We start from the raw sequence: 14,267 nt of genomic DNA on the forward strand, positions 1-14,267 counted from the left end.
CTGTGGAAACGACGCGGACTGAAGACAACACGAGTAACCTCCCTTCACCATTTAACTCGATCAAGTCACAGAAACGTCGTAAAATTTCGGCCCTTGATTTTAGAAATTTGGCTCAACGGTGAAGCATTTGATCTTTAGTGAGTGAGTGAGTTTAGTTATACGCCGTACACAGCAAAATTCCAGCGATATGGCGGCATTTGATCTTGAATTTGACTCACTTAAAAAAACGTATGGTTTCTTCTATGTGCAGCTGAGTCTTAGGTTATACATACTGGCACTCTACTCCTTGTATCCTTCAAAGATGGAAGAGCCAAGCATTGCAATATATTTCAAATTGTAATGTCTGTTACATTCGTATTAAACATGAACATCTTTCACAGCAATGCCCCAGAAAGTATTAAAATAGCACTAAATATGCCTTTTTGACAAAACAGTGTTAGCAAATACCACCTCCAGAAACAGACCAGTCAATATCATGGATATATATGAAATGTTTACAGGAGATTGAATCAGGAACAAAGTGTATTTTTCTTACCGTAGGTTAGGCCAGACCAATTTTAATTTTTGTTTTACAGATATTTGTCTTCAGAAAACCTAAAGGCAGAAGGGAAAGAAAATAATAATAAAATCACCAGTCTAAGTAATATTCCTTCTAAATACTAAAAGTATTTTACTTTAGGCAATTAATGAAGTGTATATGGGGTAAAAAACAATCTTAAAAATATTTTCTTTTAAGTTTACATTTTGGACCAATAAAACATCAGGATTTTATCTTTTGAGAAGAGAAAATTATTTTTTAATTTTTTCTTATTCTTGAAAAAATACGACCAGTGGAAAGTAAAACAAGAAAAAAATTGGTCTGGCCTTACTATGATTATTTCATCTCTGCAATGTCATCATAACTGAAATGTTGTTTTGTCCAACATAAAAAACAAGGTACTGTTGTCCTTGGAAATGACTGATCCTGCTGTTCAATATAAGCATTAAACCACCGTCCATAGGCTTTGGTAATATTATCCACACTGACTATGATACCCACTATGCCATCCACGGTCACTTCCACTGCACACTATGCATGAAGAGATTGTCAAATCCTCTTTATGTGATAATTATCCAGGCTGTATCATCTGGAAGAGTTTTGTACAGTATTGTCACCTGTATCATGAAGACTTGGCTCAGAGTCATCAACATGCACACAACCGAACTTGGATGAATGACAACAGTTTGAACAACAGCCAGTCAATGTCTTCTCCTAACTTATGTTTGTGCTCAGATCTGAATAAATAGAATTTCCATATTCAACTGTTAAGTACTCAGAATTTACCATGATCACTAATGATTTCATACACAAATAGTTCACAGAAAGATGTCCATTTCAGACTACAACAACCAAACAGATGGTAGTCAACAGACTGACCGACGAGTGTGGACAGGCATTTCGAGAGTACCTCATACATGATACTCTATACAGTTAACCCAGGATACAGTACAAAGCAACATGCAGTGTGTGACTGACGGAACACTTCACACTCCCCTCGTGGTCACCTGAGGAATGAGGAAGACGTCTGTGTCAGTTTTGGGAAAGTCATGCGTCTGCTTCTGTAAAGAGTCTAAGAGAGAGGATGTATGTACAGTTGTTGACTGAGTAGAATCCTCTTTAGAAAATAAACACATAATTCCCCAGTCCTCTAAACTGTCAGCCTTTCTGTGAGTGTCCAATGTTCTCAATGCATTGAGCATTTCACTCTGTAGGTTGATGACCTCTGTTGGTGCCATGCTTCGACTGACGTTGAGGGTGATGTCTAGAGGGTTCTCTACCTGCATGGCACTGTCAGTTGTCTTGTCGAAATCAGTGCCCGTTATAAGAGATATTCTGCGATGTCGGAAGTTGAACTTAGTGTAAAACGAGAAGAAACCATAAAGCAATTCCTCTGAAAAACAAAAAGTGACCGTACAGTGTGACTTCAAATACATTGTTGGGCACAACCAGAATCAGTAACACCATTTCAATGATTTTACAGTGATCATTCTCAACATATTGATAGAAAAATGGATAGGATTATCACACAAATCCTGCATGTTATCAGAAATCTGCTGGCTCCTGTAACTTGAAGGATGCCCACCTTTCCCTAACTTTTCTGCTATTTTTTCTATTGTTATAGGATGTTGCTGGCCCCACAGTGACCTTTCTTGTTTGTGACGACACCTTAGATTATGTTCTATGATGTTGTGAGGTTTATACTGCAGCTACAAACTTTTACTGGTGTTTGTTGTTTTGTTCATTGTAGAACTAGATACAAATTCTGTCCATACTAGCTATCATAACTGTGATGATGTATTTCAAGGCACGTTTCTGGTCAACTGCCCTCCTTTGTCAGGAAGTTAATGGTGAACCTCAGGGCACTGCAAATTATAACACTCTGAAAGATATTGTAAAATTTACGTACAAAATCAATGAACCCCTTCCCCCTTCCTATAATTTTACAATATTTTTATGTACAAAATTGTTGGACACACACACACATAAATTATGAACGGTCCCTTAAGCTATGCAAATTTGTCACAAATCTTTGATGGAAAGAAGACAAATGGTGAGTTATTGCTGTCATCGGCAGCAGTTCACAACCACTCCTTATCATCAACTCACCCAGACTTCTTGTGTTTGTGGCTTTGGGAAGACTGTCCAGATCTCGCACAAAGTAGAAACTTTCTCTGCCATTTAAAAATTCACTGCTGGTATCTGAAAGATTGATGCAAAAGACTGACAAACAGAATGTGCATATGTGCGTGTGTGTGTGTGTGTGTGTGTGTGTGTGTGTGTGTGTGTGTGTGTGTGTGTGTGTGTGTGCAGCGTCGCACGCGCGTGCGTCGTGTGTGTGTGTGTGTTTGTTTTCTCTGTCTGAGTGACAACAGGTTAGTGAGCTGTGGCAAGTAGGGAGTAGTGTGGACACTTTGCACTTAGGAAAAACATGACCGCAAACCATTTATGTTTTAAGTGATTGAATATTACACTGGAACAGATTATTTTTGTTAACACCAAGTACACTTCATGAGGAAATGAAGGCAAAAACAATGCAGGTTGCAGATGATAACCACAATATCCCTGTACAACAAAGGGAAGCAACTCAGACACAAAGCAATGTGTAACAATAAAGAAACAGTCATGAAAACTTGTTTTCATTACGTGCAGGTCACATATTGGAGCAGAGTGCATGTTTTTGATGCATTGGTAAGACTTGAATCCATCAGTAGCACAAACTTGCCATGACATATTTCAATGCACTTAACTTTACTGTACATTCAGAAATTGCCGAAGCATGTTATTGTTATTGGGGCAGATTATCTAAATGCTTGTTGCTGACATGGAGTGTTGATCTGAATCCATCAGTTGTACCCACCTGCCATGGTCTGCATGGCGCCGACAGTCGGCAGCAGTCCCTGCGTCTGCATGTAGTACACCACCATGGCCAGCAGGATGAAGTTGGTGGCGTACCGACCCGGCATGGGCCGCGTGATCAGCTTGTCCCGCGCCCACTGCTTCACAACACTCATCAGTGGGTACACATCGGGGTTGTAGCATCCGTACACAAACATCAGCTCCGATAACTTGTGTGTGATGCTGAAACCCATTGGATGACATTATGGATAATGTTATCTCTGCCGAAAACCAATCGGATAAACATGGCGTGATGATCTGATAAACATGGCATGATGATCTGATAAACATGCCCATGAGGTCACCTACCAGGAACAACATTGATGCATTGCTTGTTTTAACAGAGACCATATGGCCTATGGTTTTAACAACAAAAAATTGAAGTTTAGACTGGGTATGTAATACAGATCCAAACGGAAACTAGAGTTTGGAAGAAACAGAGTTGGTGTCAGGAAGGCCATATAGATAATGTTAACTTACTTGTCATGGTAGCTGAGATCACATCTAACACCTGCAAGTTCGTGCCTGAACCGGACTATTGGCACCCGAGCCTTCAGTATGTTCTGGAAGTCCGAACACAAGGGCACGTAACTCTTCAGTGTCTGGCTCAGGTTTTCCAACAGTCTCCGGTTTCTCTGATCTTCTGATAACCTGGCGTACTGCTGCTTCGTTGAGATGAACTTCATGTCTGTTCTTCCCAGTTGCTGTATAAATACAATGATAAAATCACTATGAATTACGGAATCAAGTTGAGCTCTCTCTTGGACAATTCCTCAAGAATGAGTGAGTTTAGTTTTCCGTCGCTTTAAGCAATATTCCAGCAATATCACAGCAGGGGACACCAGAAATGGGCTTCACACATTGTGCCCATGGGGGGAATCAAACCTGGCATGCCTTAAACACTAGGCTACCCCACCGCCCCTCATCAAAAATTGAAATAATATCCTTGGACTTCAAAACATAAACAACAGTCGGCTGATTTACTGTATACATGGAGGGAAGAACTACAAACGGGTACAATGATGTACTGTGGAGAACTACAAGGGTAGAACTACAATAGATGGGTACAATGATTTACTGTATACATGGAGGGTAGAACTACAATCGGGTACAATGATTTACTGTATAGATGGAGGGTAGAACTACAATCGGGTACAATGATTTACTGTATAGATGGAGGGTAGAACTACAATCGGGTACAATGATTTACTGTATAGATGGAGAGAACTGGGTACAATGATTTACTGTACAGATGGAGGTAGACAATAGATGGAGGGTTACAATCGGGTACAATGATTTACTGGGAGGGTAGAACTACAATTTACTGTATAGATGGAGGGTAGAACTACATAGATGGAGGGTAGAACTACAATCGGGTTTACTGTATAGATGGAGGGTAGAACTACAATCGGGTACAATGATTTACTGTATAGATGGAGGGTAGAACTACAATTGGGTACAATGATTTACTGTATAGATGGAGGGTAGAACTACAGGGTCTGTATAGATGGAGGGTACACAATGATTTACTGTATAGATGGAGGGTAGAACTACAATTGGGGGTACAAGATGGAGGGTAGAACTACAATTTACCTACAATGATTTACAATGATGTATAGATGGAGGGTAGAACTACAATCGATTTACTGTATAGATGGAGGGTAGAACTACAATTGGGTACAATGATTTACAATGATTTAGAACTAATGGGTACAATGATTTAGATGGAGGGTAGAACTACAATTGGGTACAATGATTTACAACTACACAGATTTACATGAAAAGGAGCAGCAGCCAAACATCAATCAATCATGTACAACATCCTCAGTCTGAGACCAAACCTGTTTTACTAACAGAGAAACCCACTCAATCTTGATGGTGTTGTACTCTGTTAAACAGACAAGAGAGGGCTGGTTGGATCAGGAGTGGGGGCTGTGATAATTGACCAGACTGTGGAACTGGAACACGTACTATCTTAACGCTGACAATGGTAATCCAACCTCATAGTACATTTCATCCCCAGTACAAAATGATCTGTCTTTACACCCGTTTGTTCTCGATCCCCCATCAAAATCTTAGTTTAATACAAAAACTGAAACTGCAACAAGTATTGATGAAGATACATACATCTGTTCAATGTAACAGTTACCATAGCAACTTACAGTATCTGGGGGGAAAATATCACAAGTGAAGTCCAGATCACAGTCTGTCCAGCCAAAGCCGTTAACACATGACCCAAACGGCTTTATTTGGCAGTGTGGAAGTATGCCTGACAAGGCTTCTTCTATGGCTGATGCAATGAAGAACCGCAGGCGTTTCTCTCGCTGTGTAAGACGCTTGCATCGATGGAGGGTATCCATTTGATCAGAAATCTGGAACAGACGATAACCAATGACAGTAAATTGGATATTGTACAGGATTAGTAAAGGGAACATCATGCTTACCCGTGTTTGAATTAAGAATGATGATTAGATTCCTTGATGTATTCATAATGTTGAAAGTTTAAGATTTAGGAGTCACAAAATACTATGAGAAGAAATGTTTTGTCTCCAGGTAACCAAGGCAACAAGGTTTACGAAATATCAGTAAATCTGCATTAGACTATTGTTACCATGACTACCAGTGGTACTCTGACATCAAATGACACTAGGACCCAATATCCTTGAATGGATATTCTCAACAATCCTGAGTTTGCAATCAGCACATTCCACAAGAACAATGTAGGAAGTAACTTCAACATAACTGCCAGAATACATCCTTCCGCAAACAGTGGTGATTCCAATGGTCAGAATATTGGTCTCCAGCAAACCTTTTTTTGTTCATTTGAGGTAAGACAATGGCTGAAAGTTGAAACTGTGTCCTCTTGTCTTAGCTGACACCATGCAGCCATGCTCTGAATGTTGATAACTGAAATCTCTGGTCACACTTAATCTTTTATCATGTTTTTTATAGGCAACTATCATACAGCTGGAATATCGTTCAATATCAAACAACAAACATCCACAACTGCTTATCATGACAAACTTCAGACAAGGAGGTTGACCAAAATCCTATACATATATTCTGTGCAGCAACATCAGTCTACAGCAAGCACCGTCTGTTGCTTCTAAGGCACACAGATTAAGAATCAAGTCAGGCACCTGGAATATACCTCGATATAAGGCATACAGGTATACACAATTATATACCTTGTTATATACAGGTAGGTAGTGGACATGACACACTTCTACTTACTGACTTGCACTCCTTCAAACTTGAAAGCACATGTTCATGGGAGGTAATATCTTCTTTGGGTGCTCGTCTTTTTTTAATACTGTGTTGGTTTAGGAACATCACTCTAGATTTGACTGGGAATTCCCCAAATGAAAAGCCTGTGTCCACCATCAGGTTGGCCACTGACGTCCTCTCTTTATACTCCACCATGAAGAAAGACTAGGATAAAAAAGCTTATGTTGTCATGGGGATTGGATCAGGGAACTGGCAAATCTATAGCAATGTCAGTGAATAAATGTTCAAATTTTACATACTATAGGAAAATATCTAAAAGTATCTTCAGAATCAGTCTTTTATTCCTTTTTTAGTGTGTGCCACAGGCCAATATTGCATACCGGTAACTAAGTGCAACTATGTTCATATTACAAGAGTGAGTGAGTGAGTGAATAAGTTTGATTTTACGCCGCTTTTAGCAATATTCCAACAATATCATGGCGGGGGACACCAGAAATGGGCTTCACACATTTTACCCATGTAGGTGATCGAACCCGGGCCTTCAGAGTGACGAGCGAACGCTATACCCACTAGGCTAACCCACCGCCCCTCATATTACAAGAGGGTATAGGACAATTAAACATATTTTTCAGTGGTGACCTCCCTAAAATATAACAATATATTTTCATAGTATTACCTTTCGTGCCCGATGGAACTGCACGGCCGACTCTATCATGCCATACTGTTGCAGGTGCCGACCCACCTGGTCCTCGTCCACTCCCTGCACCACCACAGTGCGATGTGCCACCTCCCTCATTCCTTCCACAACACTCTCATATGTACTCATAGAGTTCCTCCCTTCATGATATCTTCCCACGCTCTCATCTACAACAAAGTACAAAGCATAGACAGAACATTAGCAACACATGTTTCAGCTTTTGGGTGGCATCCCATCTCAGTGGTCTTTTTTGTTGTTGTTGTTGTTGTTGTTGTTGTTTTGTTTTTGTTTGTTGTCTAACGCTGCACTCTGCAATATTCCAGTTGTATGACAGCTGTCTGTAAGCCAGTGGTGAACACAGAACCATGCAACTGAGACTGACATGCTGTCAACCAAGCCAACAGGCATCACCATCCAATACATATAGCAAGTTTAGTCACATTACAACCCAACTGCCAGACATATGACACGTAACAATGCTCGCAGTAATATTCTGGCATTATCACAGAGACCTGTAAGTAACTGAACCAGACAATACAGTGACCGTGGTGACAGGCATTAGACATGGACAGATGTCCATATGAGCAGCGTGGCATCTTAAAAGTGTGACATTCAAACATCAGGGATAACACTGCAAACCCTGATTGCTAAACATTACCAAAGCCTCAAAATGAGAAATTTTGTCATATACTTTTGGAGTTGAGATCCATCCAGGATTCAAACCCACACTATCAGAGTGGGGCAATTAATTGCCAGTACACAAAGTCAGTGATCTAACCCACTCACCCACCACAAAAAATGGTAGTAGTACTGCAGTGAATCATGCATGTGTATCAAGGTAAACAATCTGGTGCTGATAGTGGTAGTGAACAGATAGGAGGTAGTGCTGATCATGAGCCATAGTTAGTGGTTTGTGATTGAGCATGTGGTCCTATGGTAAAGTGTTGGATTCATTTGCCCAGTTTTTCAGATGTCAACACAAGTTTGAGCATCCTGGCAGCGCCAACTGAAATCCAAAAATAGTATACCTAGTAACATGCAGAACTCCCATCAAAGAGAGCTCAGTTTGAATAAATTGGGACATTATACTCAGAATTCAATGCCTGCATTTGAATACATCATGATGTTCAGAGAGATATTTCTTCTTTGAAGGGCATTTTAGAAGTTGAGTTGATGAAGAATGATGACAATTTTTATGGATATACAACTTCTTTTATTTAGTGAAAGGCGACGTTTCGATGGATTCTAATGTCGTTGTCAAGCAAGTGATGACAACAACATTAGAATCTATGTCGAAAAAACATTGCCTTTCACAGAATAAAAGAAGTTGTATATCCATATAAACTGTCATCATTCTTCAGAGGGATAGTCTAGCATGGTTAATTAAGCAATGGTAACCACAGCCAATCAAACCTGCAATTGTTTTGTTAACAAATTTGTGGTTTAGATTTCGTCAACCCCTGAAACCTGTGTCATCTATTGAATTCTGTCTCATCTTGCCTCACAGGAGGGAGTGATGCAGATGAGGTTAAGTAACAACGCTCAAAGAACATGTGACAAGATATTTTGTTAGGACAACAGCCTCAAGTACTATATAGTATATTGGGTGTATATATACACAACAGGTAGGGCCAACAGGTATATCCCTAGTGACGTATTTCAAACCTCTCTGCACAAGAGTTACATAGCGTCACCGTACATGGTCATGGCATAAGTCCTGGTTTTACTGGCTCAACATGACTGACAGTTCGAACAAATAACTGTAGGGAAATCATATCGAGTGCTCTACCTGTTCTGTTTGAGCCCCCTGGTCTTGATCCGTAGTTTCGTGTACTGGGTCTGTGAGAACAGATGCATGGCCATTCAATGCCTAATGACATTGGATAACGTCTTAGGACATGCCGTCTAAGCATGTTTGGCAGACAAGTCGCCATATTTGTAACTTTTAACATCCGGAAAATGTATGCAATGCTTGCATTGGCCATATGTACGGGTTTTTACTGCATTTGGTACTGTGAATAACCTTAAAATATCTTGATATAAAATACAGGAAAAGCACGACATATTTATTCCACAGCAATGGTTGTACCACGCGTTTTTGTCATCTGCGATTACACTTTCTTCTGTTAATGCCTGGTTAAATGATCCGTTCAAAAGCTCCACACAGGAATATATGATATGAGGAGCTTATCAGAAAGGGACGTAACTCCGACGTGGAGCTGAGAGACTTTCCGCTTTTCTGACCCTGTTCTTCTCATATGGTCGAACGTTTATTTGCACAAGGTATGTTTCACAGATTCCAAACGCACACCTAGTACACTTTGACATAGCCGTTGTGTTACAGGAAAAGACTATTCACGAGTTAACAGGAGCTATGCACCCACTGTATTCATGGTTTGTCGGTGGATCAAGATTCATATTATACATGCATCTGTTGTGTCTGTCCTTAGTTAAACTTTTGACACTAGAAAGGCCCCAGGCAGTCCATGGAAACAACTGCACTCTCCAGGATAACTCTCCTATTTTTCTGAAGTCGCTGTGTTAACCATTATGAATGTATTTATTAGCTAGTTTGGATGGATGCTACTATAGCCAAACCTATAGTGTTATAGCAGGAATGGGTAAACCAATATATACTGAATGTATCAATGCTGCAGTTTACCATGAATACACAATGCCATTTTCTAAGTGATCAAATGAAACATTTGTTGTATTTGGGATTACACTTTCTCAGTATTAAGGCTGAAGGGGTCGTTGTTGGCAAAGGTTCTACAGATGTACCTTTCTGTATACAGAAATGTACCCAGAACAAATTCAAAATATAGAAACATATCTAAACACAACCAAAAACCAAAACCGTATTTAGTTGTTCCTGTTCAACAGATTGCGAGTGGTATTATGTAGGGGTGAAACGGTATGCTCTTACCACGGAATGGCACATATTGCACAACTTCACAGCCTTCAGTTTGGTCCATTTCAGTTCGGTATATGAGATATGATCATAATGCAGAAAATTGACAACAAGAGCCAAACCTTACATTGTTTAATAACATGGGAAAAAATAACCATAATCTTTGTTACTTTGAGTGAACAAAACTGTCATTTTATGGCTCGATAGAAGTGACGGTACGAAAACCAAAAATATTGAATTTTTGGATGGCATTATGGTATACAGAACCGAAGGCAACATACTGCTGTTTTACTAATACCGCGGTGTACCGTTTCACCCCATGTATTGTGCATCGCAAAATTTTCTTATTGTGTATGCTCATTTCTTATATAACATAATCAAATGGATCTAATATAACATTATGATGGTCCCAAACAAGAAAATGGCACAAAGCTGAATGGACTTGTCCTGGGGTACATTACTGAATTCAGATTTTGTCTAGGGTACGTTTCTGTATACAGAAATGTACCTGGGGTACACATATTTAGTACCTGTGTCAACAACGATCCCGTCAGCAGTGTAAAACACAGATTATTGAACCTTTTTGGGTTGAGTCCCATTCAGCATGTCAGGACCCACATTCTCAGAATCTGTCACCTTATCACCCTCACAAAGTTAGTTATCTAACACATCTGCCATGTAAATTGGCATCATCACATGCCCAAAAGCTATGAATACACAATGCCATTTAGGAAGTGGTCAGATGTAACACATGTTATATTTGGGATTACACTTTTCCCAAAGGTACTAAAATCTGTACTTGTACTCCCAAAGTGTAATCCCAAATATAACATATGTTGCAGTTTACCAGGTACAGCTTATCATGCTTACTGCACTTATTGTGCTAATTGGCGCTGGCTTGCTGGTTCTTGCTTCTCAGATCCAACATGACTCTTATCTTTAGCGTTTGATATGTTAAAATTAGGGTTACCTCCATCTCTATCCTGAGTCTTTAGATCCCCTTTCTGATGAAGCATCCCTAAGCAGTCTTTAGGCTTAAGTTACGTTTTCAGATGAAACATCTTTTCCTCGGGGTTTGGTATCACTTGTCAGTCAAACACCCCTGTACAATCTCTAGCACAAGGTACCTATGTTTGATCCTCAGAGTTAGTGGTGAATTTGGGTATGGGTTAGCTATATATTTTAAGACTGACTGACTGACTGAGTTTGGTTTTACGCCGCTTTTAGCAATATTCCAGCAACATCACGGCGGGGGACACCAGAAATGGGCTTCACACATTTTACCCATGTGGGGATTCGAACCCGGGTCTTCGGCGTGACGAGCCAACGCTTTAACCACTAGGCTACCCCACCGCCCCCTATATTTTAAGAAGTAATCCAATGTAATTATCAGTGAAATCTGTGTTGATGGGTGCCAGTGGATCTGGGTGATAAAACTATGCTAAAAATCAATGCTGGGATTGCTTTCGACAAATTTGTTTAGATTTACCTCATGATGCCTGGCATGTCAACATTATTCAACTCATCATGCTCTTAGGTTTTACCACAGTAATCGACTCCAATGATGTGCACCACTCTTTGCTTATCTCCTGCAATTTGCTGTCAAGCTGACAGTGTGGAGTATCACGGTCTACAACAAGTGTTTCTAAGCTGCCCTGGGGTATGAGTGAGTGAGTGAGTTTAGTGTTACGCCGCACTCAGCAATATTCCAGTTATATGGCGGCGGTCTGTACATAATCGAGTCTGGACCAGACTATACAGTGATCAACAACATGAGCATCGATCTGCGCAATTGGGAACTGATGACACGTGTCAACCAACCCTGGGGTATGAATTCACAATGCCATTTAGAAAGTGGTCAAATGTGTAACACATGTTGCCCTGGGGTAGCCTGTCGTTGTATGAACAGTGGCTCATCACACAGAGGGTCGGGGTTCATTTCGCCATGTGGGTACAATTCATTAAGCAAATTCGTATGTTACTATGTACATTCTCAGTTTCTTATTATTATCAACCACATTTAAGATTGCATGACAACAGAAGAATTATATTTGGTTGTATGTTGTTACTAAAATGATAAAACATTTTACCTAAAAGTATCTACTTTCTCAATATGTAAATGAAAAACATACCCCTACAACATATCTCACAAGCTGATCATAATGGTAAAAGGTGATTACTATGTTTCGTATGTTTCAGATTATATATTTCTGAAGCCAGGAGACATGGTGCTTCAGTGTGAATACTGTATGGTGACTGTTCCTTCAGGTAGGTCAGAAGTTTTTTTCTGTTTGCTGACAACAGGATTAATGATTACAACTGTATGATCATGGTGATAAACTTAGAAATAAAGAAGAAACATTGACCAAGATTGTACAAATTTCAAGGACCATTTGCACCAATAAGGATAATAAACAAACAATGATAAACATATTTTTCTAGTAGTACTGCTGCTGTTACTGGTTTAGTTGGACTTATTTAGTTAGTTTCTTCACAGTCTGTGAACCAAAATTTACAAAGTATTGCACAGGTCCTTACACATCTATGGCTATTTTAAACATGATTGCAGTAGATTTTTAAAAATGATTTGGTCGCAGTGACTAAACGACCAAGCAATCGATCATGTTTCCTCATAATCGAACACAAACAATTCTGGAACACTTGTTTTCATTAACAATATTTTTCACAAGGTTGGTTTTGTCTGTTACATTTCATAAGCACTACAAGCTCGTTTCAAGTCATGATTGAATTTATCTTAATGACTCCAAGAAATTTATGTTCCTAACATACTAGTCATCCTTTAAAGATGTGAAATTTTGCCCAAAAAAATCCAAAAGAACTACGTGGTTTTTCCTTATTTTTATGTGCATTAACAAATTTAATTAATGACGCTAACCAATTTTTTCGATGATTGATCGGTTGTAATGAACCAATCATCAATTATGAGATTTTAACCAATTCCCAACACTAGTACACATACATTTTGGATAAAGCTGGAAATCAACAGATGATATAAGCAACGGACAACTGTGGGCAATACATGTAAAAGAATGACTGTGACTGTGTAGAGGAGGCCATGAAGGACCACGTGAAGGGGAAGCGCCACATGCGGGTGATCGAGGCCAGCAAACAGCGGCAAAAACAAGCCAGCCTCACTGTCTTTACAAAGGGATTCAGTGATGAAACCACTGAGGACGAACTCAGAACATATTTCTCAAAGTTTGGCAAGGTGGAGAAAATATTCATGGAGTACAAGAGGGTAAGTAGATTTATTGGATTTGTTGAACAATGTTTCATGTAAAGAAAACTATTGCCATGCTGAAAAAACAGGATGTCCCCAGCCTTTAACCTGTTTATCATCCTTGATTCAGTTGTACAAGTTGTTATGTCAAGTACTACATTTGGTTAAGTTCGATGCATACCATCATGTCCAAGTAAGATAGATCATTGCTTTCAGTCACCTGCTCGTATTGTGCATTAACCAGTCCCTCTCCAGAAAGTTATCTGGACCTGCCCAGAGGCTGAATAATGGCCGAAGTCATATGTCAGTAAAAATTCCAAGATTAGAATAAAATTATTGTTACCATTGTTTTAATAAACAATATGGCCGTCTGTGCCGAAACTGTATAAATCTACAACTCACGCATTGCTTATCACATCACTTTTAGTAAATTTAAGTGTTATCACATGTCCAGTTGTTTGGTACTCTTACATGATCAAACTAGCAGGCTTCAGGCTAGTGTCTAAAGTCGCAGGCTGTTATTGCAATATAAAATTCTTTTCATATATTTCTCCTTGGGGTAAGAATTTAAATGTCCATTTAAAATCCCTACGACAGTTGTAACAATATTTGAATAAAATATTTACAAAACAAAAACTGCGTTTTGTCTTGTGAGGCCCCTACAGCCAAAACAATGTAACTCTAGACTGTAGCCTCGTACCTCACTTTCCATGCTGTCGTTCTATCGTTCTATGTGTCCTTCAACAAGAGTTGA

General features: G+C 39.5%; 2 protein-coding genes across 2 annotated transcripts; one reads left to right on the forward strand and one right to left on the reverse strand.

The window, feature by feature from the left end:
- Positions 1-323: 323 nt before the first annotated feature.
- Positions 324-9,456, reverse strand: LOC124283311 (poly(A) RNA polymerase, mitochondrial-like). Its single transcript, XM_046719344.1, has 8 exons — positions 9,151-9,456; positions 7,341-7,528; positions 6,671-6,868; positions 5,599-5,808; positions 3,917-4,140; positions 3,399-3,619; positions 2,648-2,740; positions 324-1,931 (listed from the first exon to the last, which is right to left on the reverse strand). The coding sequence occupies exons 1-8, from the start codon at positions 9,344-9,346 to the stop codon at positions 1,525-1,527; spliced, it is 1,737 nt and encodes a 578-aa protein (XP_046575300.1). The 5' UTR covers positions 9,347-9,456; the 3' UTR covers positions 324-1,524.
- Positions 9,457-9,552: 96 nt separating this feature from the next.
- LOC124283351 (speckle targeted PIP5K1A-regulated poly(A) polymerase-like) lies at positions 9,553-14,267 on the forward strand. Its single transcript, XM_046719391.1, has 4 exons — positions 9,553-9,644; positions 12,472-12,540; positions 13,341-13,531; positions 14,199-14,267. Exons 1-4 carry the CDS (start codon positions 9,620-9,622, stop codon positions 14,265-14,267), a joined length of 354 nt encoding a protein of 117 aa, XP_046575347.1. The 5' UTR covers positions 9,553-9,619.

Source organism: Haliotis rubra, unplaced genomic scaffold, assembly GCF_003918875.1.
Source record: "Haliotis rubra isolate DU_JTF1 unplaced genomic scaffold, ASM391887v1 Scf313, whole genome shotgun sequence".
Taxonomy (NCBI): Eukaryota; Metazoa; Mollusca; class Gastropoda; order Lepetellida; family Haliotidae; genus Haliotis; species Haliotis rubra.